Source organism: Macaca thibetana, chromosome 6 (assembly GCF_024542745.1).
Source record: "Macaca thibetana thibetana isolate TM-01 chromosome 6, ASM2454274v1, whole genome shotgun sequence".
Taxonomy (NCBI): domain Eukaryota; kingdom Metazoa; phylum Chordata; class Mammalia; order Primates; family Cercopithecidae; genus Macaca; species Macaca thibetana.
The window spans coordinates 5278112-5306047 of NC_065583.1; the positions used below are offsets into that span (position 1 = coordinate 5278112).

Below are 27936 nucleotides of genomic sequence, written 5' to 3' on the forward strand. Positions count from 1 at the left end.
TCCACTTCCTTGGGTCCGGTGATCCTTCCACCTCAGCCTCTCAGGTAGCTGGGACTACAGGCATGTGCCACCACATTCGGCTAATCTTTGCATTTTTAGTAGAGATGGGGCTTTGCCATGTCATCCAGGCTGGGCTCCAACTCCTGGGCTCAAGCAATTTACCCACTTTGGTCTCCCAAAGTGCCGGGATTACAGGGATGAGCCACAGCACCCAGCTTAAGGTCACATTCTAACGAACTAAAAGGACTTCAACATTTTTGGAGGGGGACACCATGACACCAACACTTACAGTGGTCATCCTCTTTAAAAGTGTCACAGTCCTCACCACTCCATGTCCTTGTCTTGTATCTGGAGGCCAAGAGTCACCACAGTGCACTGCTCTACGCCTATCATCTCTGGCTCAAAGCTGACAGGACATGGTGGAGGCGAGACACTTAGCTGGCCCTAGTACAGCCCTCCACGCTGAGATCTAGACTCTTGGGGGGTTCAGGAAGGGGCATGTCTTCACTCCTTTTCCTTCTGCCAGCTTGAAGCTGGTGTTGAAAACAGCAGAATCACACACAGGAAGAGCGTTTGAGGAGAGCTGACCACAGACCAGGAACGCCTGTTGGAGACTTTCCATGAAGGAGGAACTCACAGGCCACCTGTCCTCCAGAGTTTGCGCAGGTCCTCAGCCTCCTCTTCCAGAACCCTTGAACATTACGTACACAAATCGCTGGAGAGCTTTGGGACTGTGTTCTTCCCACTGTGCCAGACTGCTTCTCAGCCTGTTTCCTCTTCTATACTGTGTCAAGAACCAGATGGTCTAGGCTGGGCATGGTGGCTCACGTCTGTAATCCCAGCGGTTTGGGAGGCCGAGGCAGGTGGATTACCTGAGGTCAGGAGTATTCTTCTAAAAATTAGCCGGACATGGTGGCACACACCTGTAATACCAGCTACTTGGAAGGCTGAGGCAGGAGAATTGCTTGAGCCCGAAGGTTGCAGTGAGCAGAGATTGTGCCGCTGCACTCCAGCCTGGCTGACAGACTGAGACTCTGTCTCAAAAAAAAAAACAAAAACAAAAACACAACCAGATGGTCTAGATCAGTGGAGCCCCGTAGACTCTCAGGAGGTGGGAGCAGGATGAGGAGCTGATGGCAGAGTGGAGGGCAGAATCCTCTGTCCCTGACCTCACTATGGGAGGCCTCATCTGAAGGAAGGTGGTCCTACTGACAGTGTGAAAACCTGCTGGGTAGATCAGCATTTTTCAAATGGCATTACTCTAGGCCCACTGAACTAGAATCTCAAGGAGTGACCTTGAGATTCTTTTTTTTTTTTGAGATGGAGTTTTGCTCTTATTGTCCAGGCTGGAGTGCAATGGCGGGATCTCAGCTCACCGCAACCTCCGCCTCCTGGGTTCAAGTGATTCTCCTGCCTCAGCCTCACGAGTAGCTGGGATTACAGGCATGCACCACCACGCCCAGCTAATTTTGTATTTTTAGTAGAGATAGGGTTTCTCCATGTTGGTCAGGCTGGTCTTGAACTCTTGACTTCAGGTTATCCGCCCGCTTCAGCCTCCCAAAGTGCTGGGATTACAGGCGTGAGCCACCGCGTCGGGCCAAATCTCTGCTTTCAAAGTGCCCTGGGTGGCTGTTACTAGGAAAGTTCGGGAATAACTAGACTACACGATTTCTAAGCACCACACCAGTCTAAAGTCTGTTTCCTCCAAAATCAAAGACCAAAAACCATGGGGATGATACTGAATTCACCATACTACAAGTGGATTTTTAGAGTTTATTAAGCAGGGGAGTGGAGGGGAGATGTGGCACAAATAGAAGTATGTAACATTCAAACAACAGAATCTAGGATTTCTGAAAAACTTTCAGTTACAGTTACACAAAGGGTCACTTCCTCCCCCAACGACACATGGGCCTCTCAGAGGAGAGGAGGGAGTAAGTCCCATGGTAGGACCAGTGGTTGCTCCTGGGTTTTGGAATCATTTCTGCGGAGCTTTCAAGGCCAGACCTTGGGCTCAGGGTCGAGATTTCATAGCGGTGACAGCTAGACCCAGCAAGAGGGCTGTGACCGTGAAACCCTGGGCGGCGATCCGGGTGCGCATCATGAGCTGAGAGCGCCGGCTGTCGCCCCGGTAGAAGGAGTAGACGCCGTAGGTGAGGGCGGCCACTGTGGCCAGGCAACCTGAAGAGGGGACAAAGCAACTGGGAAACAGCAGGTCGGGCCCCGCAGGTCATTCTCCGCTTTAGGTCTAGCTTCCCCAAAGCCAAGATCTCTGGATCACAGCGGAGGTAGGGCGGAGAGGGTAGGTCGAGGTGAGGTCCTCCTAGCCACAGAGTCCTCCCAATCCTAGGCCCCAAATCCCGCCCCCAAACCCGCTGCTCCCGCTCCAATCAGTTTCTCCCCTCACCGCCCCGCCCCCTCGTTACTTCTCTGGTTCGCTCTCATTCCGCTCCCCGCTAGCGCTGTGTCCTCCTCTACTTCCTTCCCTCCGACATCACTCTCCTCTCCTTGCGCAGTTCCTACAGCACCCACTTACCTATGGGTACCACCGGGTTCTCGCGGGTCTTGCGAAGGAACTTTTCCTTGAAAGTCTCTGGATCCCTGTAAACAGTGGGGCTAAGCCCCTCAATGACTGGAGGCTTCGATGGTTCAAAGGGAACCTCCGGAATCACAGGGCCGGGAGTCGCCATGTCCGGGCCACAGCAGCACGAGAAATTAGGGACTCCGAGCTCTGCTTCCCGGTAAAGGTCACGAAAGGGGCGGGGAAACGACTAGATTGAGCGTTGTACGCAGGCGCAGGTGCTCGTTGCATCCTGGGAGTCGTATGCTCAGAACGGTAGCGCTACGAAAGGACTACATTTCCCCAAATGCCCGCAAAGCCTTGTGCACGCCTTCCGGAAGGAGTTTGTTACACGAGGTCTGAGAGTGAGACGCACTTTGAGCTGCTGGTGCCTTGGTCAGCGCGATGCCCAAGGCCAAGGGCAAAACCCGGAGGCAGAAGTTTGGTTACAATGTCAACCGAAAGCGTCTGAACCGGAATGCTCGACGGAAGGCAGCGCCGCGGATCGAATGGTGAGGGGGCTGGGGTTCCGGGTGGCGGTGGGCCTCGGCCGGGAGGGTCCGCGAGATGACGGATCCGCGATGTCTCCCTTTGCCCGTAGCTCCCACATCCGACATGCCTGGGACCACGCTAAATCGGTGCGGCAGAACCTGGCCGAGATGGGGTTGGCTGTGGACCCCAACAGGGCGGTGCCCCTCCGTAAGAGAAAGGTACTGACATGGCAGGGTCTCGGTCCTTGTCTTCTTTACTCTTCCCCTGCCATACTGACCTAGGTTTCAGAACTTGGTACTGCCCATACCTTCCCTCAGGCCCTTCCCGAGTTTTCGACCTCGCCACAGTTGGAACGCTCAACTGACGGTGATCACGGGTCTCTTTACTACCTTCATCACACTCCCTCCCCTGCACACATTCCCCACACCCTCTCTACTCGGTCTTTTTTCTCTGAAATTAACCCATTGGCATCTCAACGGTATTTTCCTTAATGTATCTTTTTCTACCCTTAACTTTCCTAATTAGTACTGCGTAAGAGTTGGAGATCTCTACACCTTTTCTTTGTTGCTCTATCATCCTTGGTCTGAGGCTTCCCTAGGCTTCCCTGACTGCAGTCTGCTCCCTGGGTTCAAGCGATGTCCCACCTCAGCGTCCCAAGTAGCTGGGGTTACAAGCGTGTGCCACCACACCCGGCTAATTTTTGTCTTTTTAGTAGAGACAGGGTTTCGCCATGTTGGCCAGGCTGGGCCTCGAGTGATCCACCTGGCCCCCTGGAGGCTTCAACTATTAAAAGAATCTAGATTCCCAAAAGAAAAGCAAGCAATTCATCTTTCTCTGCCTATCTATAAAATGGGTATAACACTCCTTGCCTTAGGGATTATCTAACCCGTGTGGCTGTAGCCTCACATTTATTCAAGAAATGGCAGTGCCATTTTTCCTCTGGCATGAAAGAATAAAAAGAAACTTGCCTAAGGCAATGGGACAAATGCATTCAGCAAGCCCATTCATTAGGTTAACTACTTATTGAGAACATGTCACATCCTAAGCACCCTGGGGATTTAGTAGAGAACAAAACACAAAGTTCTTGTCACCAAGGTTATGTTGGGGGTAAAAGGCACGGACGGATTACTTGAGGCCAGGAGTTTGAGACTGGCCTGGCCAACATGGCAAAAACCCATCTGTACTAAAAACACGAAATTTAGCTGGGCATGGTGCACGATTGTAATCCCAGCTACTTGCGAGGCTGAGGCAGGAGATCACTTGAACCCGGGGGGAGGTTGCAGTCAACCAAGATCGCAACACTGCATTGGAATCTGGGCAACAGAATGAGACTCTGTCTCAAAGAGAGAGAGAAAAAAAGCCTCCAGGGCATTAGTTCTCATTGTTACCTACTTCTACCTAACCTTGGGCAGGGATTCTTATGGGTTAGCAGTTGTGTTGGGATAAGCAGGAGTCTGTAACGTTCCCTCATCAAAGATCCTTCTGGTCTCAAGGACTCTGTTCTCTGCAGGTGAAGGCCATGGAGGTGGACATGGAGGGGAGGCCTAAGGAGCTTGTGCGGAAGCCCTATGTGCTGAATGGTGGGTTTGGTCCATGTATTCCTTTAGGTCACTGTCCTGCACTGTGGGAAACTGGGAAGGGCCCTAAGATGTTCTCATTTTGCAGATGGAGAAACCAAGTTTCAGAGGGAAGAGATGAGCTGGTTCAAAGTTCACAGAGTTGGCCGGGCGCGGTGGCTCAAGCCTGTAATCCCAGCACTTTGGGAGGCCGAGACGGGCGGATCACGAGGTCAGGAGATCGAGACCATCCTGGCTAACACAGTGAAACCCCGTCTCTACTAAAAATACAAAAAAACTTAGCCGGGCGAGGTGGCGGGCGCCTGTAGTCCCAGCTACTCGGGAGGCTGAGGCAGGAGAATGGCGTGAACCCGGGAGGCGGAGCTTGCAGTGAGCCGAGATCCGGCCACTGCACCCCAGCCTGGGTGACAGAGCGAGACTCCGTCTCAAAAAAAAAAAAAAAAAAAAAACAAAGTTCACAGAGTTAGGACTGTGTCCTGGCTGGGTCATTTTTCATTGTACTGACTAAACCCTGACCTTACTGTGTGAACTAAGGTCAGAGATGTTCAGGGGGGATGTAGCTAGGTGCCTGGGAGAATAGAAGAGAAACTAGTAAATCTCAGGCATGTGTATGGCTTACCATGAATTTAAGGATGAACTGATTTTTAGGGATTCCACCATCTCAATAAATGTTTCCAATGACAAAATCGATTTTACATATATTAAGGCTATAGAGAGTGAATGCTAAAACGAGAAGAGTAAACCCTACAGGAAAGTGGGAATGCTCTAGAATTCTTCATTCATCCTTCCCCTTACCTGTCAGGGTGTTTAAGCAGCTCCCCTAAAGATAAAGGATTTGAATGGCCAGACATTTGATACAGAATTCCTTGAGTTCCTGTCTTTATCTCAGTGGTTCTCATGAGAATTACTGCACAGGATTGTATAAACAAAGCCATGTGCACTTACTGTAGTCAAAGAGAAATATTTTTAAAAATTTTAAATTGTGGTTAAAAAGTACATAAAAGTCACGATCCTAACCATTTTTGAGTGTACTGTTCAGTCAAATATACTCACTTTGTTGTGCAATAGGTCCATATAACCTTTCATTTTGCAAAACTCAAACTATACCCATTAAACAACTCCCCGTCTTCCCCTACCTCCAACCCCTGGCGACCATGTCAAAGATAATTTTATATACAATAGGACCTAGCCCCTGGATATTATTTGCCTACTTCCTTTCTCTGAGGTAGCTCTTTCTCTCAGATGAGAAATGGAGTAGGATTTGCCTGCCTATTTTAAAAATGAAGCCATTAGTTGGCTCCACATCCTGGCTTTTTCTCTCCCATGGAGCACTAGTAAGGTGCCAGGGCCCAGCTTCAGGCCCCAGACCCGGAAGCTCTAGATCTCACGTATTTAGACCGTCTGATTTCATGTGTTGAAATAATACATCAAGAGCTTATTTGAGAGGCTTATAGCTGGAAGGGAGCCCTGTCCTGTGGCAGGTATGTGCCTTCATCTCTGTCCTGAGACCTGCCACTAAGTAGAGGTTATTAGTTTGTTACCTTCCTTGTAAATCCACCCGAGGCCCGGAGAGAAGTGACTTCCCTTTCCAAAAGTTGCCATACTGGTAGATGATTGGGTCATAGGAGACAGAGTCTGGGATCCAAGGGGCTGAAGAAGGTTCCAGCAGTGAATTGGGGAATGGGGAGGCAAAGACCCCCAGGTGGTTGGTGTGGTGGGTCTTGTGGCTTGGGAGTGGGTGAAGGGGTGACTGGACAGCTCAAAGAGCACAGAAAGCAAAGCCTCATTCCCTATTTCCCCGCTTCTCATCATTCCAGACCTGGAGGCAGAAGCCAGCCTTCCAGAAAAGAAAGGAAATACTCTGTCTCGGGACCTCATTGACTATGTACGCCACATGGTGGAGAACCACGGGGAGGACTACAAGGTGAGCCGGCTGAGGCCACGTGGGCTGGCTGGGAAGGTGCCCTGGACCATTCGCGGCTTGATCTGCTTGCGCAGCACCTGTTTTCTGAAACTGAGTGCAAAGAAAGGGAGGAAAAAGAGACTCTAGGAAATGGATCCTACTGACAGGGACCTAACTCGAACGAATGCTTAAGGCAAGGATAGACTGAGTGGCCTTGGTTCTTGTCTCACTCACAGATAAATGTTTTGCTTGCATATGGGGTTTTTTGGTGTGTTTTTGTTTTTGAGACAGAATTTCACTCTGTCACCCAGGCTGGAAGTCTATTTTTGGCTTCCTTAACAGTGGAAAGATCCGGCTACAAACAATGGACCCTTGGGCCCAGGTGCGATTAGTTGGCTATGATGCGTCATGAGCTCCTCAGCTGGCCCCAGCTCCTCCCTGGCCCACTGGACTCTCAGGCCTTCCTGAGAAGGCCTGAGACAGTCTTTTTTTGAGACAGAGTCTCACTCTGTCACCCAGGGTGGAGTGCAGTGGTGTGATCATGGCTCACCACAGCCTCAAACTCCCAGGCTGAAACAGTCCTCCTCCCTCAGGCTCCCAAGTAGCTGGGCCCACAGGATGGTTAATTTATTGTTTTTGGAGAGACAGGGTCTCACTGTGTTGCCCAGGGTGGCCTGGACTCCTGGGCTCAAGAGATCCTCCCACCTCGGTCTCCCAGAGTGTTGGGAGTACAGGCGTGAGCCACTGTGCCTGGTGCACCACAGCCTTTGAGGTTAGGATTCTGGACCTCAGGGGTAGATAGCAAGTGGCTTGCTTAATTCAGGATGAGCTAAAATTTCAGCCTTTGCCTGTCTAGCCCTCTCTTAAAGTAGCCCTTCTCCTTTCTTAGGCCATGGCCCGTGATGAGAAGAATTACTATCAAGATACTCCAAAACAGATTCGGAATAAGATCAACGTCTATAAACGCTTTTACCCAGCAGAGTGGCAAGACTTCCTTGATTCTCTGCAGAAGAGTAAGATGGAGGTTGAGTGACTGTTTTACATCACAGCCGCCCCAGGCTGAGGCGTGCCCCGGACCAGTGAAGCTGGAGTCAGGGTGTAAGGCAAGGAGGGCTGTGTGGCTCCAGAGGTGCTGGCCAGGTCCCATGGAATCAGAAGGTTACACACTCACACGCACACACACACACTCCCCGCTCTGGGGAAGGAACTGTTCTCAGAGGCTCCAATTTATATTCGTCTGGGGGTTCATGGAAAAGCCAGAACCTGCTGTTTTCAGGGTAGGTGGTTTTTATATATAGTGTGTACATAATAAAACAAAGGTATTTTATTTCTCTGATGATTTTGTATTTTCTGCTGTCAGCCAAACCCTGGGACTGCCCCAGCGAAAAGCACCTCTACCGGGGCTGAGAGGCCATCCCGCCTTCAGCAAGTGCTACATTCACATGCTCTTCTAGGCACGGCCCCGGCCTCCTCCTGACCGCTGTCTGCCCGTTTCCCACACGGCAGTTCCTCTCACCTCTACAGAAGCTCGCCAGGAACCCTGGGCTGCTTGGAAGGGGCCTGCCTTGCCCACGCTAGTCCCACCCCTAGGCTGGGGGCTGGTGGGGCCTAGCCTGAGGCCAGCTGTGGCTTTACTGGTGGAGGTTAAGGAGCTCGGGGGGTAAGGAGCTCCGCCGGACTCTGAGTGAGCTGCCCTCTGAGTGACCTGCCTCCTCTGCTTTTCTTTGCATTGCTTATGTTGGCCTTGGTCCGAAGTGAATCCGAGGCCCCCAGCCTGGCTTCTGGGACTGGTGGACTGCTGAATCCTACTCTGTTGTATGCCAAGCACTGGGCTACACATGGCATGGCCATCCTTCGGGGCCAGGCTTGCCTGATTTGGTGGCATGAGGTGATGTCCACAATGTAGCAGGATCGCAAGCAGGGTATGGAGTGGGCACTGGGCATTTTCTTAAGTCCTGCTACTTGATCCCCAACTATTAGTCATACAAAAACCTCATTCCCAGGGTTTCTCAGAGTCACCTATCAGCTGTCTCTTGTCACTCATTGTTCTCAAAAAGGAGGGCCTGCTTTTTTTCCATGGATCATTTCATGTGAAATCTTGTATGATGCATGGTTTTATCCTCATCTTACAGGTAAGGAAACAGGCTACAAGGTGTCAAGGTGGGGTTTGAAGTCTGTCCAACAACTAAGCCTAGGCTTTCTGCTTGCTCTCTTCCCCTTTAAGGACCCCGAAGGCTGCCCATCGGTCCCACACCATCAAGTCAGGCTGGGACAGCCCCAGAAGCCCCCTTACTGGAGTCAGCCGTAGCCTCCAGCAATGACTGGCCCTGGGAAGCACGCAGCGGTGTTTAGTCCGCAGCAGAGCTCCTGAGGGCCTATTTGGCCCCATCTCATGTCCTCCACAGGATTCCAAATTCAGGCCTTTGGCTGGGGTGGCCCCTTAACGTGTATCTTTATGCAGTTGAGGAAAGAACTTTAAGAAGCCTTCCCTACCACTATCCCCCACACCCAGGCCATGTGAGTGTCTTGTAGGTTTTCTGAGACAAGATCTTGATCTTGTATCCCAGGCCAGAGTACAATGACATGATCATGGCCCACTGCAGAAGCAGCCTCAACCTCCCAGGCCCAAGTGGTCCTCCCTCCTCAGCCCATCCCAGGAAGCCATCTCTGGTGGCCTCTCTTCAGAGGGATGGTAATAGGTCAGAGAATGGAAAATCGGAAGCCACCGCTTCATCTGAGTTACTGAGGAACAAAAGCCCCCAGTGCCAGATGAGTGACCAGACACAGGTTCAACAGGTAAGTGTCGTGAAGACTTCCCTTCTATGTGAGGAGTGGACGCTCTGCATGGTCGGCACCACCCACTCCCTCAGGTCCACAGCCTTCCCTCCAGCCATCTCTGTTGGAACATGAGAGCTGCCCAAACATTTAACTCTGTTCCCAAGCTCAGCTAGGTTGGCAGCTGTTGGGTTTAGGCAGTGGGGGGAACACAGTATCACCCAGGCTAGATCATGAGCAGCTCAGGGTAACTGGACTGGTTCCCAAGAGCAGGTGAATCACAAAGTCATATTCAGGAGCAGCTGGGTAAGGGCACCACACAGCCAGTTAGGTGAGGTTCTTAAGGCCTGTTCACCCACTTTGCCCAGTCTACGTGTGGTGGAAACCAAAGCAGGCGAGGACTGTGCCTGGGGAACAGGCCAGCAGCCCCACCAGAGGAGCGCAGCTGCTGACCACCAAGCCACAGGCTGTAGGACACTTACATTCTGTACCAGTATCACAGAGCGGTGCCACTCCGGACCTTCAGTGCCCTCAGTGTGCTGCTGGGAGTGGTCTTGATAAAAGCAGCTCGAGTAGACATAAAGAAACTATTCTTCAAGGTCACCTCCCACAACTGGGGACTTTTAAAAATGGTACTATATAAAGATATTCATTAGACAGATACAGATCTTAATTAGGTAAAATGGGACCCCCTCAACAATTAAACTGGTTCCAAAGGTGACCTCTGTTAAACTGCATTAAGTCTGGCCTAAAGCTGCCTCTGTACATAGTGAATTATAACCTAACTTAATGTGTAAACACCCTGCAACCTAATCTAAGAGTCTACTCTTGTAACAAGTAGCCAAATCTCAGCCAACCATAGGCTGAAGGCTGCCAAAACATGTCCAAAGAAGGGAAACGCCAGACTGCAGCCAATCAGGCTATCTCTGTATGTCATTTCCATTCCTTTGCCTATAAATATAGCCTGCACACATTCTGAACCATCGCTTTTGGTCCTGAGTGCTACCTGGTTCATGAACCCTCTTCTGCTCAATTAAGCTGTTAAACTTGTCTATAAAATTTTTCTTTTAACAAATTGGTGTCAGAAGTAGGATCCGAAGTAGAACTTCAGTGACCTCCAGGAGTACTGAGTGACCACACAAAAAGGTATCTGCCAGGGCCCATCGTGCCCACTGATCTCTCACAGCAACTAGAGGCCATAGTGAGTTCTGGGATTCTGAGCTCCACAAATTTGTGTTTTGAGCTCTCCAAGTTTATCTGAGCAATTTTTACTGGACTGGGTCCTGGATTAGACTCAATCCCATAATAAACTGGATGGATCCAGTTAGAGGCATTGGGTAGGTTATCCTTTTGATAATGGTCTTGTTTCAATCCAAGGAGTCTGGGACTCCACCTTCTGGAACTCCATCTAATTTTATATATAAGAATTATGAGGCTGGGTGTGGTGGCTGACGCCTGGAATCCCAGCACTTTGGGAGGTCAAGGCAGGAAGATCTCTTGAGCTCACAAGTTTGAGACCAGCCCGGGCAACATGGCAAAACCCCATCTCTACAAAAAATACAGAAGTTAGTTGGGCGTGGTGGTGTATGCCTGTAGTCCCAGCTACTCGGGAGGCTGAGGTGGCAAGATCTCTTGTGCCCGGGAGGCACAGGTTGCAGTAAGCCAAGATCACGCCACTGCATTCCAGCCTGGGCGACAAAAGCAACACTCTATCTCAAAAAACAAAACAAGTCCGGGCGTGGTGGCTCACACTTGTAATCCCAACACTTTGGGAGGCCGAGGTGGGAGATCACCTCACCTGCCTGGCCAATGTGGCCAAACCCCTCCCTACTAAAAATACAAAAATTAGCTGGGCGTGGTAGTGCACACCTGTGAGCGCAGCTACTCAGGAGGCTGAGGCAGGAGAATTGCTTGAACCTGGGAGGCGGAGGGTGCAGTAAGCTGAGATTGCACCACAGCACTCCAGCCTGGGTGGTGACAGAGTAAGGCTCTGTCTCAAAAAAAAAAAAAAAAAAAATCCCCAAGATTATGGACCCAGACCTTGTTTTTAGAAAACCAGGCTAACCTTACTAGAAACAACTTAGAATTAAAATGGCCACAATGAGGAAACTTTAAATAAAACTGTTTATTTGTGGGACACATTAGAAAGGATCAAAAACTCCACAAAAACAATGGGATGCATTTTAAATTGGTCTCTGCAGAGGCACCCAAAAGACTATACAAATCTAAAATTGCCTAAAAGATTCTTTACAAAATGCAAATGAAAGTCTCATGCAGCACACTAACCCCGACTGCTCCTTCTCTTTCTCTTCTTTACCTTGATGCTCTGAGTATAGTAACCCTTTTGCGAAGTCACCTTTTCTCTTTGAGGCTAATGAAAGAGGGGAAGTTGGATAAATGCCTTGCAAAGTGAGACTCTCCAGTCAACCGGCCCTGCCTGCTGTAACCCCTTTTACTCCATTGTCTAAAGCTGAGCTTAGAGCCATCATAAAGACTTAACTAATCCAAGAGAAAATACTCAAAAATGTACTGGGAAACTGAGAATCCTCATAGGAGCTTATGATCCAGGCCTCTAATCTTTACCAGTTTATTCACATGATACTGGGACCTGGTGAAGCTCGAAGATTGACATTGACGGCAGGAGTAGAATGGAAACAGCCTGAGGATATTAAAGACCACTCCAAAACCCCAAGAGGAGGGCCAAAAGGAACTAGAAGAATTGCCGAAAATCTTTTAAATTCAATCCCTAAGACTTTTCCACAAAAAAATTGATTGGTCAATCACATAATCTTGTGGGCAAAAGATGAACCAGTTTCAGATTATAGAGCTCATTTAGAAACACTACTTGTGAAACCTGCAGAGACAGAAATGACATTATTAACTGCTCTATTTAAAAAGGACTTCATTCAGAACTTCACAGTCTAATTAAGAAATATAAACCAGGATGGAAAGCCACAGATATGGTTGCTCTAGGATTTCCAGATTACACTGAACCCTTCACCTTGTTTGTTCATAAACACAACAATCAGGCATTAGGAGTTCTTACTCAAGAACATAGTTGGCCCAGCACTTTGGGAGGCCGAGGCGGGTGATCACCTGAGGTCAGGAGTTCGAGACCAGCCTAACCAACATGGTGAAACCCCGTCGCTACTAAATACAAAAAATTAGCCAGGTGTGGTGGCACACACCTGTAATCCCAGCTACTTGGGAGGCTTATGCAGGAGAATCGCTTGAACCTGGGAGGCGGAGATTGCAGCTAGCCGAGATTGCACCGTTGCACTCCAGCCTGGGCAAGAAGAGCAAAACTCCATCTCAAAAAATAAATAAACACATGAAAAAGAACATAGTTGGGAAAGCACAGGCCCATCATGTATTATGGCCTGCAATCAGACCCCATAGCTAAGGCATGTCCTAATTGCTTAAAGGCAGTGGCAGCAACACCAGACTGGTAAAGGGTTCATCTGACCTGGTTTTAGGGAATGAACTTTTTTTTTGCAAGTTCCACGTGCTGTGGAAAGTCTATTAAATTCCAGCCAAACCCAGCATTTTTCAGCAAGTAGACTAACATCATTTGAAATTACTCTTTGGCAAGATATGTCATTACAACCCAAAATGAGTTAATAAAAAGCAGACTCTTCCCAGTTTTTCTCTCACTTGAGCTTGTCATATAGCTCAAGGGAAATCAGTAAATGCTTATGTACAGAGCAGATATGCCTTTGGAGTAGTCCACAATTTTGGCGTGTTATGGCAACAAAGAGGGGTTCTCACTTCTAGTGGAGCCCCCATTAAAAACAGACTCAAGTGGATGAACTTGCTACTATCCTGTTGCCATCACAAATTGCTCTAAGTTCCAAGCTATCTTGAGTAAAGGAGAAAAATAAATAACAAATTCTTGCAAGATTGAAGCCCATACATGGAAAGCTGAACCTGAATATCAAGGGACTGCCTTGGCAGATTTTCATGCTAAATCAGATAGTGCTGAAACAGTTAAGATGTGCAATTGGAATGAACGCCACTAGATTGATGACCTTTTTGACGACCCATCTAACAGTGCCATGCACCTGATCTGGAAAGCCAAAATTGTTGTCTGACAGACATAAACATAATGTTACGTGTGAACTCACGGAGAGCCTAGATGGCCCCCTGGTCCTTTCTGAGCCCTTGAAACTTCCATTGTTAAAAGCTTTGCACTCGGCCAGCCATGGTGGCTCATCCCTATAATCCCAGCACTTTGGGAAGCTGAGCTGGACAGACGGCTTGAGCCCAGGAGTTCAAGACCAGCCTGGGCAAGAGGGTAAAACCCTCTCTACAAAAATTACAAAATTTAGCTGGGGATGGTGGCGCACACCGGTAGTCCCAGCTACTCAGGAGACTGAGGTAGGCGGACTGTTGATCCCTGGAGGTGGAGGTTGTAGTGAACCACGATTGCACCACTGCATTCCAGCCTAGGTGACAGAGCGAGATCCTGTCTCAAAACGAAAAAACCTTCTGCACCTCACAATTCCTCATGAAATGAGCAAAATGATCCAAATTATAAAAAATATTGATAGTGTGACTCCTCTAAAATGCTAAAATGGGTTATAACCAATATTTGGTTTGTCAAACCCATAATCCTGGGAAGATAATAAAAACTCCAAGCGGTTTATTTCCACCGCCACCTGATGGACCACTGGAACGTTTACAGACGGCCCTCATTCAACTGCCGCCCTCGATTAAGTATCAGTATGTTCTCGTAATAGCTGGCATGTGTTCTGGTTGGACAGAAGCCTTCCCGTGTAGGAGAGCTGGTGCTGTGACATGACAGCAGCTAAGGAGTTATAAGAAAATATGTTTCCTTTATGGGGCATCTCTGGAAAAATCTCCAGTGACAGAGGAACTTATTTTATTGGACAAACTATGAAGCAGCTAAATAAAGTGTTAGAAACACAGTGGCACTACCATCATCCCTTTTACCCTCAGTCTTCTGGAAAGGCCAAAAGGACACACAATATTTTAAAACTAAAACTGGCAAAATTAACTGAATTGATTGGATTATCTTGACCAAAGGTACTACCACTGGCTTCGAATTTCATTTTTATTTTTCTGATCTCTGAAGAAGAAAGTCAACCATCGCCTTTGGTCCGCGGATCAGATCCACGACAGACAGATTGACCCCCATGAAATAGTTACTAGAAAGCCTGTGCTCCTAACAGAACTTCACGTAGTTCCTCCTCTCCTAAATGCTCATATGACTAAATACGACAAAGCTATAACGCATTATGTCACACTGTATTTTGACAAAATAAACTTTCTGTGGCCCACAGAGGACCATCAAACCCTTCACAATCTGTACCCTGAGACTGGGTCTTCTGGAGATGGTATCAGAGAAAAAGTGCCCTTAAACCTCACAGAAAGAGGCGATACCAAGTTCTTCTATTTCCCACAGCGTGGCAAAACTTCAGGGCTTCGAACCGTGGGTCCACATCTCACAGCTCAAAAGGGCCTCTCCAGACTCCTGGAGCTACACACCTGTTGGAGACTTGAAGGTAAAGCTACCCAGGGCAGTTTTCCCCCAGAAGCAGATGGCATCCTAGACACGAACAGCTTTCCCGAGATTGTGGATGAAGACTTCACTGCAATCACAAAAATTTTTTTTTTTTTTTTTTTTTTTGAGACGGAGTCTCGCTCTGTCGCCCAGGCTGGAGTGCAGTGGCGCGATCTCGGCTCACTGCAAGCTCCGCCTCCCGGGTTCACGCCATTCTCCTGCCTCAGCCTCCCGAGTAGCTGGGACTACAGGCGCCCACAACAGCGCCCGGCTAATTTTTTGTATTTTTAGTAGAGACGGGGTTTCACCGTGGTCTCGATCTCCTGACCTCGTGATCCGCCCGCCTCGGCCTCCCAAAGTGCTGGGATTCCAGGCGTGAGCCACTGCGCCCGGCGCAATCACAAAAATCTTATCTTTTTCCCTCTATTTCCTACTTTCTGCCCCCAAATCCTTTCCCTTTCTTTATAGGAAAATCCATGGGACCATAATCTGGGGCTGGCTTTAGCAAAAGCTAATGCTCTAGCAAGAAACTAGAGTAACTGCTGGGTTTGAGTTAATGTCAAAATCAAGAAACGATTCCATTAATGGAATGCCAGAGATTCCATTAATCTCTCCATGTTCCCAATGAGTCACCCCGAAACCCCAAACCCCAAACTCCAAAGGAAGAGTAGAATGCTAACCTTTTTTTTTTTTTTTTTTTTTTTTTTTTGAGACAGAGTTTCACTCTGTCTCCCAGGCTGGAGTGCAGTGGTACGATCTGGGCTCACTGCAACCTCCGCCTCCCGGGTTTAAGAGATTCTCCTGCCTCAGCCTCCCGAGTAGCTGGGATTACAGGCGTGTCCCACCACGCCCGGCTAATTTTTTGTATTTTTTAGTAGAGACGGGGTTTCACCATGTTAACCAGGATGGTCTCAATCTCCTGACGTCGTAATCCGCCTGCCTCGGCCTTCCAAAGTGCTGGGATTACAGGCGTGAGCCACCGCGCCCGGCAGCTAACCTTGATATTCTAAACACCACTACTTCCTTCCCTACGCTCACTGGAAGTGGTACCCTGACCTTTTCAATTAATAACTAGTAAGTGCCAATATGGAAAACCTGTCCAGGTAATGCCTATGCAAGGAATACTGCCTACACCTATGCTTTCAGGCGTCACATATTCAGGACCTGGGAACTATCTATGTGGCTCCAAGCGACTGCTTATATAATGTCACTGGGTTGAATCCAGTAGGGTCCCTTCGCCCTGGCTGTGGTTATGCACCCTTACAGCATGCTATAAAGGGACCACATAAAATCAAGTTCCCCACTGGAGCTTGTTTAGGAGCTGTGCAGACTTATGGTGGAACATAAGGGACCCCTGCTCAAATGCTACCAGGTGGCCCCCACTTTCCAGCTTCAGAGGGTACCTATTAGGTCTGTGGATAATTTGCTTACTCTGTCCTGACTTCAGATCTTGCTCTTTCGCCTGATTCACACTCACCTTGCAAACAGCTTTCCCTGAAAGGCCCCATAATCAGAGGTCAAAGACTAAAATGAATACCGGCCTTGAGACAGATGATGAGTAAGTTTCCACCGAGCAGATGTTCCAGTGGGGTTCCTGGGACTCACTTTCCATGGCAGTGGGGTGCCAACTGTATGGAAATTAAAGTTAATGCTACATTGAACAACATTTTGTAGCATGGAGATTCACACGGGGAGAAGCCACAGATGGATGAATGGAGGAGGCCATCTGGGTTCAACAAAAACACTTAATGGAACGTCATGCAGCTTTAGACGCCCTTTGCCCAGCTAGAAGCTTGTGTGTGGTGCTGAACAAAACCGAACGCTGTGCTTATCTTTCCCGATTCTACTACTATGGAGAGCTTAAAAAGGCGGTGGTGGCTGCCGCTGCTGTAGGTACTGCCACCAAACACATCAAGGATGTTTCTCAGGGAAAAGGAACACATGATGTGCTTGCAGGAACAGCTAGTGGTCGGTTTGCAGGCATCCTGAATAGTAGACAGCAAGCTCAGCCGCTAAGGTTTTCTAATCTTTATCTTTAGTGGGTATCCCAATCACCATGACTTTTGTTCCCAAGCTAACTAAAAAATCAAAAACTTTAAAATTAAGTGACTTCATAGTGAACTATGTCTTTAATTGCCATTATACCCTGAACAGGCTATGAGCCACAGAGCTTGAATGCTGTTGAACTATTTTTTATCGTTGCGACTGTGACCTTGGGTTGTTTGATTCCGATCAGTTTGGTTTGTAGAGACTCATATTTAGGAATGCATTCCAGTTTCTTGGTATTATGCCCCTAATAGCCATCCTAAGGTCCTCACTGATGTGTTGCAGTCGTAAATCCACCAGTGCAGTCATCCTTTGTACCTCAAATGGTCTCATTAAGGTTAGAGGAACAAAAACCTGAAGACATAAAGAATCCTCTAACTGATTTAACATTGTAAACTGTGAGTTCCATAATGAGGTCAAATAGTGACAAGGTAGTGTCAGTGCCTGGGATTTTGGTCAGTCTCTCAAAATTAAGGGACTGAGCAAAACGGGGGACATTGTGAAGCTGAATTAAGTCTGGCCTAAAGCTGCCTCTGTACACAGTGAATTATAACTTAAAGTGTAAACAACTCATCACCTAACCTAAAAGTATGTTCTTCTAACATGTAGCTGAATTTTAGCCAATCACAGCAGCCAAACCTTCAGTCAATCATCAGCTGAAGGCTGCTAAAACATGTTCAAATAAGACAAATACCAGACTGCAGCCAATCAGGCGATCTGAGTTATTTTCGTTTTTCTGGCTATTAATGTAGCCTACACACACTGTGGGGCTGAGCATTCTGAACTGCTTTTGGTGCTAAGTACTACCCAGTTCATGAATCTTTTTTCTGCTCGAAACCAGAACATAGTTTTTAAACTCTGTTAAAGTTGTCTAAGGTTTTTTTTGTTAACGCCTTCAAGCACTGAAGAACAAGGAGTTCATAGAACAAAGGAGAAAAGTCTCTTACCCTTCCAATGACAAAATGAAAAGCTGCCAGCAAAGTTTCAAAGGCTACTCTAAAACCCAAGTCCTTCCTTACAATTTTACATAGGAGCACATAAACCACTTCTTACTGCAGAAAGTGAACCAGCACTTTAAAGAACAGTGATTCTTTACATGGCGCTCAAGGGCACAGCAGCCACTGTTCCAAAGATCGCACTCGCTTCTGGACTTCAGAATTTCCCACCCTCCTTGCGGCCTGTTGAACTGTTTTTATCACAGTTCCTCTTCTTGCACTGGTCACAGTGTGGAACTGAGGCATGCTGGGTAAATGTCAAATGAAATGAAGGCACACAATCTCTATTCTCAACTAGACAGCAAATTGAGGTGCACAGCTCCTCTTAAAAAAAAAAAAAAAATCCCTTTGTGGTTGTTGATTTAGTGGTCCCTAACAGACAACAGGCTCCTCTTTGCCTGTACTAACAATAAATGTCAGTACAGAGCCAGTCCTTACACTGGGCTGATCGCCAAGCACTGGAGAACCATGGAGTGTGCACTGACGAGAAATCCAGAAACTCAGTCCAACTCGCCTTTCACTGGGGAAAAATTGGGTCTGGAAAGGCTGAGTGATGTACCCAAGGCCACCCCGTTGGCTGGTCTGCTATTCCTGTCCTTAGGATCACATAATACAATTTTTTTCCATCTTTTTACCTAGATTCACATAAGGGAAATCCTCTCCCAGAGCCATTTCTTATCTACCCAGAAGGAATTTGCACCCTTTCAACATCCTGGGCCAAGTGGTGGAGTTTCAGTTCACGTGAATCCATGTAAAGTACTATGACATCGAAGACAGCCTCGAAGCCTGGTGGGAGGAGGAACCTACAGCGTTGTCTCCATTGACATCTGTATGTCATCTCATTGTCAGTCATGATTCCAGCTATTTTCCTAAGTTCCAAATTTTCTATCACTATCATCTGGGGTTTTGATAACAGCACCTAGAAACAGAGCCTAGAACTCTGGCCTGTTCCTCTTATAAATTAATAAACTGCAGTTCTGAGGTCAACACCTAGCTCCAGTTGACTGTCGTCCCAGGGACACAGGCTCCTTCCTTCCCCTGACTTATGTAAACATGGGCATTGGCACAGTTAGTACAAGAGCAGCAGCTTGTCTCCAGATTAGAGGGAAAAAAACCCAGCCTTCACTTTTTCTGTTTGGTGGGTGAATATGTTATTCTGTAGTCAAAAGAGGCTGGCAGGCCAGGCCTGGGCTCAGGGAAAAGCAGGGAGGTCTTCAGAAAGCTCCTTGCTAGGATTGCCAGGTTCATCCTAGCACTTCGTACTCCCATGGCTGGGAAAGGCATCTCCGAATTGGGAAACCACCTCCCTTTAAAAATAATGGCCCTGGGGCCAGAGAGGCAGAGATTGCACAAGGCCACAAGTCATTTAGGTGGAGCTGGGGCTGTACAATGCAGGACTGGGAACAAAGGCTTGCTGTGTTACCACTCAGAAGCTGCCCACGTGACAAAGGCATGATGTCACCAGGAGGGAACAGTCTAGACTGGGAGAGACCTTGAGGCTCTAGGAGCATTTCTGACACCTACACTGGTTCCTCAGCTACCGGGACCCGCAGCGGAGAACTGAGCCCACTGAGCATCTCACTGTACAGGTAAGAGAAGGGAAAGCTGGATCCACATTCCAGCCTGGAATGAGCTAGACACCCTCTGTCTCACCCACCTCCCTGCTCCGGCTTCACGGCCACCTCACCAGGAAAGCTTCTGCATGGTTCTCGGCCTTGCCCAGGCCCTGCTCTTGAGAGGGAAAGGAGGGCAGAAGAGAAATGCTGCCATGTGGCTCTTGCCCCAGGCCCAGTCTGGCAATGAAGCAGCAGCAGTACAACTGTGGTCTTGACAGGCAGGTGGCGAGCAGGAGAGCTCCAGCCTAGGAGAGAAGCTCCAAGAGCAGTTTCCAGATGTGAACAGTGCCAGGCTCTTCAAAGCTGGGTCCCGCAGGGGCAATGCTGGCTGCCAAGAGGAAAACCTCCCGCTGGTTGTCGACAGCCTGGAGGCCCAGCTCCCGCTGCAGCTCCACCATACTCATGGCCTCGCTGAGGTCCTGGGTGAGACAGAGAAGTCAGAACACAGCTGGCAGCATTTCGTAACACACTCACACCCTTGTCATTCATGAAATACACTGTTCTTAGGCTATCCCTGGGAATATCAGGCCCCAAGTTCCCAGAATTAGCCTCTGGACCCCTTGATCTACCTCAATACTCTCTCCCTCACCCTGGGCTCACCTTTGTACCAACCTCTTTTCATTGCATTACCACAGTCACTGTGGTAAGAAACAGAGCACTTTCTTTTTTTGTTTTGAGACGGAGTTTTGCTCTGTCACCCAGGCTGGACTGCAGTGGCGCGATCTTGGCTCACTGCAACTTCTACCTCCTGTGGTGGAATCCTGAAGCGATTCTCCTGCTTCAGCCTCCCCAGTAGCTGGGACTACAGGCGTGAGCCACCATGCCTGGCTAATTTTTGTATTTTTAGTAGAGACAGGGTTTCGCCATGTTGGCCAGGCTGGTCTCGAACTCCTGACCTTAGGTGATCCACCCGCCTCAGCCTCCCAAAGCGCTGGGATTACAGGCGTGAGCCACCACGCCCAGCCAGAAACAGAGCACTTTCTATGTGTCAAGCGTTGTAGACAGGCCCTTATATACCTAGCTTAATTTTCACAGTCCACACTTAATTGATGAGAAAATTAGCTCAGGGAGCTGAAATCATTGAGCTAAGGTAACAGTGATAAGTGGCAGAGCCAGGTTCCAACTCAGGTTGGTTTGACAACCAAGTTTCTTAAACTCAGTCATGGAGAGATGATACAGTAGGGTCACTCCCAGACAAGACCTCTAGAAACTAGCTGGAGGAAAACAAGAGACCACTACACAGCATGGCTGGCGATGGACACTGTAATTTCAGCCCTGGCCCAAGAATGAAATGATTCTTCCTGGAGCAATTCAGAGACTGCTGGGACCTTAGATGTTGTCTCCTACAGGTTCAAAACTGCTATAAATTAGTTTATAAATAGAATATGATGTGATTCCTGGTCCAAACTGGGGCAGTGTAAGGCTCAGAGCAGGCACTATTAATAGTCATATATGGGGACTGTCTTGGACAGAAAAGGACATACAGTCACCCTATTTAGAAATAATTGTCAAATGTTTCCTAACAGGTTGGGGAATCTGAGGTCAAAGACATACAGCCTCTCTCCACATCAAGTTGGAAATGGGTCCCACAGCTCTCAGAGGCACCTGAGTTTAGGCCACAGGAAATATGATCAGACTCTGTACTCTGGCAGTTTCACCTGATATTGTGACCCAAGGTCTGTGATACTGAGGGTTCCTGGGCCTAAGGCAACTCTCTGGCACCGATGAGAAGTGCAGCATACTGGTTTAGAGGAAGAACTTGGAAGAATATCTGAGTTCAGGTTGGCTTTGCCACATACCAGCTGCAACTCCAGGTATTTAGTGCTAGCAGCAGGGCCCATCACGGGGTTTTTGAAGGGCTGAAGTGAGGTCATGATTGTCAGGTGCTTACCACATGTATGGCACACTGTAAGCACACAATAAATGTTAGCTATTATTATTTAACCTCTTCTACCTCTCATCAGTTACCAGCTTCAGCTCTCTGATCTAGAGCCAGAATTTGCAAGGGAATAGCAGAGTGGAAAAGGTACAGCATTAGAGTTAGACGTTCTCAATTCCACTATTCTTTTTTTTTTGAGATAGGGTCTCGCTGCATCACCCAGGCTGGAGTGTGATCACAGCTCACTGCAGCCTCGACCTCCCGGGTTCAAGTGATCTTTCTGCCTCAGCCTCCAAAGTAGCTGGGACTATAGGCAGGCACCACCACATCCAGTTAATTTTTTGCATTTTTTTGTAGAGACAGAGTTTCGCCATGTTGCCCAGGCTGGTCTCGAACTCCTGGAAACAAACGATCCACATTCCTCGGCCTCAAAATGTTGGGGGTAGAGGTTTCAGCCACCACGCCTGGACCAATTCTATTACTCTCAAGATGTACAGCCTTGGAAAGATTACAAAACGTCTCTCATCTATAAAATGGAATAGCATTCTATACTTTATAGGCTGAACAGAAGCATTCTATACTTTATAGGCTGAACAGAAACTAGCTGGAGGAAAACAAGAGACCACTACACAGCATGGCTGGCGATGGACACTGTAATTTCAGCCCTGCCTATATACAATCATTCTCCATTCAGTTTCCCCATCCCCTTCTTTTCCCTCGGAAATGTCATACTCCATCCTACGAACACACGGTTGCCAACACAGTCCCCCAGCCTGGGTCACCTTTCTGTTCTTGTGTGCTCCTCTGCACTAGTCCCATTGGTCACCCCGCACCCTAGTGTTTCTGGCTATGCTTCTGACACTTGTGGATTCTAAGCTGTGAGAGTCAGAGACACTTACCTCTGGATCCCCACAAAGCCCTCAGCACAATGCCCGGCACATAGCAGGCACTCAACAAGTATTTACTGAGTGCTTGCTAGGTGCCAAGCACTGATCTGGGTGCTGGGGATACAGAGGTGAGCAAGGCAGGCAGGGGCCCTGCACCAAGGAGCTCCCTCCCTAACTGGGAAGCACATGGCAGTGACATCAACACATTTCAGAAAGGAAAGAAATAAAACAGAAAAAAGGGAAAGTGGCTGAGGTGGAACAGGGGTTGGCCCTGGATTGGGTGGTCTGGGTAGGTCTCATCAAGGAAGTGGCATGTGAGCTGAGTGTGGGATGGTGAGAAGGAGCCAGCCACGGGAAGAGGCAGAGGAAAGCATTCCAGACAGAGGGGAGAGCAAGCTGGAAGTGTCTGCAAAACAGAAAGAAGGCTGGGGTGCTGAGGCACTGCAAGAAGGAGAAACATAGCTGTGGGGCTAGCTGGGACGGGCCACATAGGGCCAAAGACACAGTGAGGGGGTAGGGAGATGCAAGAGTGACATGACCTGACATGGGCTTTCTGCAGCTGACACTAGGGACAGAAGGGGAAGCAGGAAGACCAAAGAGGAGGCTGTGGTGCTGAGAGGAAAGATGATACTAGATTGGGCCACACAGGCAATGGTGGAGAAGGGTGTGCCACTGCTCACTGCACTCCAGCCTGGGCAACAGAGACCCTGTCTCAAAAAAAAAAAAAAGACTAGAAAGGTCGGGCGCGTTGGCTCACGCCTGCAGTCCCAGCACTTTGGGAGGTCGAAGGGGGCGGATCACTTAAGGTCAGGAGTTCAAGACTAGCCTGACTAATATGGTGAAACCCCGTCTCCTCTAAAAATACAAAAATTAGCCGGGCGTGGTGGCGGGCGCCTGTAATCCCAGCTGCTCGGGAGGCTGAGGCTGGAGAATCGCTTGAATCCGGGAGGCAGAAGTTGCAGTGAGCCGAGACTGCACCATTGCCCTCCAGCCTGGGTGTCACAGTGAGACTCCATCTCAAAAAAAAAAAAAAGAACACTTGAAAGGTGGGTGACCTTGGATTCATGATACTACTGCTGGAACTCATTTTTCTCTGGAGATAATTAGGGTAGTGACTGATTCTAGTTTTATGCAATTGTTTAGGGGATTTTTCTTAAGCAATGCCTGTCAAGTGCTTGGCATATGAACCCTTAGCTGTTAGCATCTCTGTGTTAGGCCTGTCGACTTTGGTAGGGGTGATGGGGCAGGCAGTGCAACTGGAGAGGCCCCATCACGAAGGGCCCTAAATGTCAGAGCACAAAGCGTGGACTGAATCCTGTGCCCCAGAGAGGGGTGGGAAGGATTCGTACACGGGAATGTGCTGCTTAGACATGCATTTTGGAAGCCCCCTTCCCTGCGAGAATCCAGGACAGGTCCAGTAGAGGAGACGGGGAGATGGGGTAGGGTGTCCGCTCACTTTCCAGCAGGTCCACCTCAAAGTCCTTGGTGGGCAGACGCACGGAGTTGAAGCCCCAGGTGGGGATGTGGCCTTCCAGCGGTGGCTTCCCCGACAGCACGCGCAGGAACGTGCTCTTGCCCGCGCCATCCAGCCCCAACACCAGCACCTCGCGCTGTTCCAGCTCCTCCAGCGCCGGCTCCTCGTCCTCCTCGTCCTCGGGCTGCGGGGAAGCAGAGGTAAGGCTGCGGCTGGCGGCCTCCCGGTGGACCTTTCCCGAGGGAAGACCAAGGCACCAGAAGGCTCAGGCCCGCCTTCCACCCGTCCTGGGACAGGCAGGCATGGTCTGGATGAGTGGGACGAACGCTGCCTTTGGAGTCCTGCCTTTGAGTTCCAAACGCTTGGCGAACTCCTCACGCTCGCGCGCCCTGCTTCCTCCACCGGACTCGGAGTCCCAGCCGCAGACGGGAGGGGACGGGGTTTCTCCCGACATCTCCCGGGGCGGGGCGCACTGCGCAGGCGCCGGAGGGGCGCTAGCCGACCCAGCTGGGGCCCAGGATACTCCCGAGCCGCGCCCTCCAAACTCCGGCTCACGCTGGAACGCCCGAGCCCCGCGGCGTGCAGCGACGGCGCGGCTCTACGGCGCCGTATACACCCAAACACGCCCACCCGTTCCTCGGTTCCCGGGCTCTGACCGGCCACCCGCGCGGGGCCTCCGCTGCGGCTGCCAAGCCCTCGACCCCCCGAGCTCCCGGCGCCAGCAGGGCCGTGGTCACACCCCTTGGCCACATGCGCGGAGTCGCAGCCCCAGCTTGCCCGCCCTTTCGCGAACCTAGGCCCGGCACTCACATCCCACTCGTCCCACTCGGGGAGGCGGGCGGCTTCCGCGCCCCACCAGGCCTCGCCGCGGTCCCAGCGCCGCTCCCGGCCGCGGCCGAAGTAGGTCTTCCAGAGGATGAAGAGCACCGAGCCCAGAACCGCCGCGGCGCCGCCCAGCGCCAGCACCAAGGGGCCCAGCGGCCGCGGCGCCATCGGGCTGGGCGAGGGGCCCAAGTACGGGCTGCACAGGCCGAGCCCGCTCGCCCGCCGAAGATGGCCCCGCTGCGACTGCCGCGGCCGCGCCCACCCACCCAGCCCCAGTCCGGCACTACAAGCCCCACAATGCACCGCCGCTGTCACGGCTGGCCGCCCGGGACCCGGCGGCGCGGGTTGGGGGCTCTGGCAGGCGTGCAGGGACCTCCGCTCCCCCTGCCAGGTGCGGGGTGTGGGGATGAGAGGCTGTGCCTGGGGAGGACGGGAGACGGCGGTGCTTGCTGGCAACCACCAGGGGTTAGCTCATGGCTTTTTTCGGTTACCCCTTACAACAATACCACGCAAAAGGGAAAACCGAGGCCCAGGAGTTAAGTAACCCGCCCAACGCCGCATCGTAGTGCTTCCGTGTGGCCTGCGTTCAAACCCAAGCGATCTGTCTCCTGGTCATCCCTCAAGACCTCGGGGAGGAAACTGAAGCAAGACCCCGGAGATCACACGGCTATGGGGTGGCAGAGGCAGGAATAGTGAAGGGGTGGCCCGCCCCTCCACACCTGTGGGTGTTTCTCATTAGGTGGAACGAGAGACTTGAGAAAAGAAATAAGACACAGAGACAAAGTATAGAGAAAGAAAAGCGGGGCCCCAGGGGACCGGCGCTCGGTTTACAGAGGACCTAGGCCGGCACTGGTCTCTGAGTTCCCTTAGTATTTATAGATAATTATCTTTACCATCTTAAAGATAAGGGAGTGGCAGGACAATAGGATCGTTTTTAGGGAGGAAATCAGCAGTAAGACATAAGAACAGGGATCTCTGTGACATGAATAAGTTTAAAGGAAAATCCTGTGCCTTGAGATAAACCTTTTAGCGGCATTGTTTCATCCTATCACATGGGGATAGACCTTGGACAATACCTAGCTTTTCTAGGAACAAAGACACACCCTGCACGCCCAAAATCCATTAAACCTTGAGTTACCACAGCACATGTCTCTTGCAAGGACAAGGTTGGGGGTAGGGTCACAGATTAACAGCATCTCAAATACAGAACAAAATGGAGTCTCTTATGTCTACTTCTTTCTATATAGACACAGTAACAGGCTGATCTCTTTCTTTTCCCCACAAATAGAACCCAGGTCCCTGGCTCCCCACCACCTCTAGCCTTCTTTCGCTGCCTCCCGGACCCAGCTGTCTTGGGGTCCTGGTGAGGCTGAATTAAGCAGTGTCAGAAGTTCAGAATGTTTAGAGCTGACTGCCTTGTTCTAGGTCCCCCCAGTGGCTGCCAAGGCTTCTACGTGGGTAGCACGAGGAGGAAGAACAGGAGAAACGACCTGAGTACAGCAGTTGGGTTATTTTGGCTCTCAGAAGGGGTGACACCATGTAGGGTACATGGATCCAGAGACCGCCTGTGGCTCTCAGGGCCCAGCAGGGTTACCTCTTTTCCTTTATATTGTCTCAACTTTTCACTTTTTAGTTCCTGATTCCTCTGTACCCCTGGCTCTGGGTCCCAGCCCCTATTCCTTCTGATTTGAACCCCTTTCCCTTTGGCTACATATGTATGCTCCTCTCCTCCCAGATAGTGATGTTTGAGCTACATCCGTATTTCTGTATTAACACTTTTGGAGGACTATGGATGTAGTTTATTTGGGAAGTGATGTCTGGAAGCAGCAGAGTAGGACAGGGAAGAAGGAAAGGAGGCCAATGTCAGGGTACAGCGTCAAGGACTCTGCTGTGGACCCTCTGGGCCGAATCCCATTGAGGCCTCTTAGGGCACTAAATGCCTCTGGGAAGGAAGAGAGGATGGAACAATTACTCACTGGCTGCAGTTTCCCGACGGTTAATGGTTGCCCCTGGGGTGCGTACTGACACTGCTTTCAGAATGTGGTTTTATTGTAAGCCACTCCATGCCATTTTGCCCCCTACCCCTTCTCACTCCTTACCCCCACCCCACCTCCTGGTGTTTTCTAGCATCCCACACACATATACTCAGATTTCTCCCACTTCAGAAAGCTGGCTTCTCTGGTTATTACCTCTTGTTCTTGTCCATTTCAGCCCCACGCCTGAATAATGTGCACTTCCTATGCCTTGCCCCATGCACCCAGTGAAACTGTTTTCACCTGTGTCTCCAACAAATCCCTTGTTGGAAAATCCATTGGGAATACCTTTAGCCCTTATCTTGCTGGAACTATTTAACATTGCTAAACATTGGAACCTAACAGAATAATAAATACCGCTTATCTCCAGGGATAGAACCAACTGAGAAGATGCAGGAGGCAGCCAAACGGAGACAACAATGCCACCTGCTGACTCTACAGAGCCAGGCCCCAGCCCAGGAAGCAGGGAGCATCCTCACCTACTCTCTGCCGATGGGCAGGGCTGGGAGGGCAGCTCAGAAGCAGCCAGTTTGAGCATGCCTCCTGCCTTCTAAAATCCCCATCCAAATAAAACAGGCCTCTGGGGGACAGTGAGTGAGGGTTGAGGAGAGAGCCCAAGAGTATGACTCCAGGGCTGGGGTTCAAACTGGTTCAGGACTTAGCGTGTTATGAAATTAATTTAGGGGTTGCTACTACAACTTTAAATTAGAAAATGAAATAGAAGGCCGGGCATGGTGGCTCACGCCTGTAATCCCAGTACTTTGGGAGTCTGAGCTGGGTGGATTGCTTGAGGCCAGGAGTTTGAAACCAGTCTGGCCAACATAGTGAAACCTCATCTCTACTAAAAATACAAAAATTGGCTGAGCGTGGTGGCACACGCCTGTAATCCCAGCTATTCAGGAGGCTGAGGCACAGTAATCTCTTAAACCTGAGAGGCAGAGGTTGCAGTGAGCCAAGATCATGCTACTGCACTCCAGCCTGGGCAACAGAGTGAGACTCTGTCTCAAAAAAAAAAAAAAAAAAGCTGGGTGCGGTGGCTCACACCTATAATCCCAGCACTTTGGGAGGCCGAGACAGGTGGATCACTTGAGGTCGGGAGTTCGAGACCGTCCTGACCAACATGATGACACCCCGTCTATACTAAAAATACAAAATTAGCTGGGCGTGGTGGTGTGTGCCTTTAGTCCCAGCTACTTGGGAGGCTAAAGCAGAAGAATCACTTGAACCCGGGAGACGGAGGTTGCAGTGAACTGAGATTGTGCCATTGCACTCCAGCCTGGGCAACAAGAGTGAAACTCCGTCTCAAAAAAAAAAAAAATTAGCTGGGTGTGGTGGTGGGCAACTGTGGTCCCA

At 49.8% G+C, this 27936-nt stretch overlaps 3 protein-coding genes across 17 annotated transcripts in view; 1 reads left to right on the top strand and 2 right to left on the bottom strand.

The window, feature by feature from the left end:
- The window catches only part of NOP16 (NOP16 nucleolar protein), a 274193-nt gene extending 266337 nt beyond the window's left edge, over positions 1 to 7856 (top strand). For 9 of the 15 annotated variants that reach the window (XM_050793307.1, XM_050793302.1, XM_050793303.1 and 6 more), the window contains exons 2-6: positions 2930 to 3069; positions 3159 to 3267; positions 4560 to 4629; positions 6444 to 6550; positions 7419 to 7856. In XM_050793307.1, the coding sequence (XP_050649264.1) occupies positions 2963 to 3069; positions 3159 to 3267; positions 4560 to 4629; positions 6444 to 6550; positions 7419 to 7562 (537 nt within the window). In that variant the 5' untranslated portion in view covers positions 2930 to 2962 and the 3' untranslated portion in view covers positions 7563 to 7856. Of the gene's footprint in view, positions 1 to 2907; positions 3070 to 3158; positions 3268 to 4559; positions 4630 to 6443; positions 6551 to 7418 lie in introns of all 15 variants that reach the window. The other 6 variants (XM_050793295.1, XM_050793298.1, XM_050793299.1 and 3 more) reach the window with 1 other exon arrangement.
- HIGD2A (HIG1 hypoxia inducible domain family member 2A) lies at positions 1754 to 2914 on the bottom strand. The gene is made up of 2 exons (XM_050793379.1): positions 2534 to 2914; positions 1754 to 2178 (listed from the first exon to the last, which is right to left on the bottom strand). The coding sequence occupies exons 1-2, from the start codon at positions 2685 to 2687 to the stop codon at positions 2012 to 2014; spliced, it is 321 nt and encodes a 106-aa protein (XP_050649336.1). The 5' UTR covers positions 2688 to 2914; the 3' UTR covers positions 1754 to 2011.
- A 7372-nt stretch (positions 7857 to 15228) lies between the features above and the next one.
- ARL10 (ADP ribosylation factor like GTPase 10) lies at positions 15229 to 24718 on the bottom strand. The gene is made up of 3 exons (XM_050794533.1): positions 24536 to 24718; positions 23619 to 23909; positions 15229 to 19913 (listed from the first exon to the last, which is right to left on the bottom strand). The coding sequence occupies exons 1-3, from the start codon at positions 24716 to 24718 to the stop codon at positions 19731 to 19733; spliced, it is 657 nt and encodes a 218-aa protein (XP_050650490.1). The 3' UTR covers positions 15229 to 19730.
- Positions 24719 to 27936: the final 3218 nt, after the last annotated feature.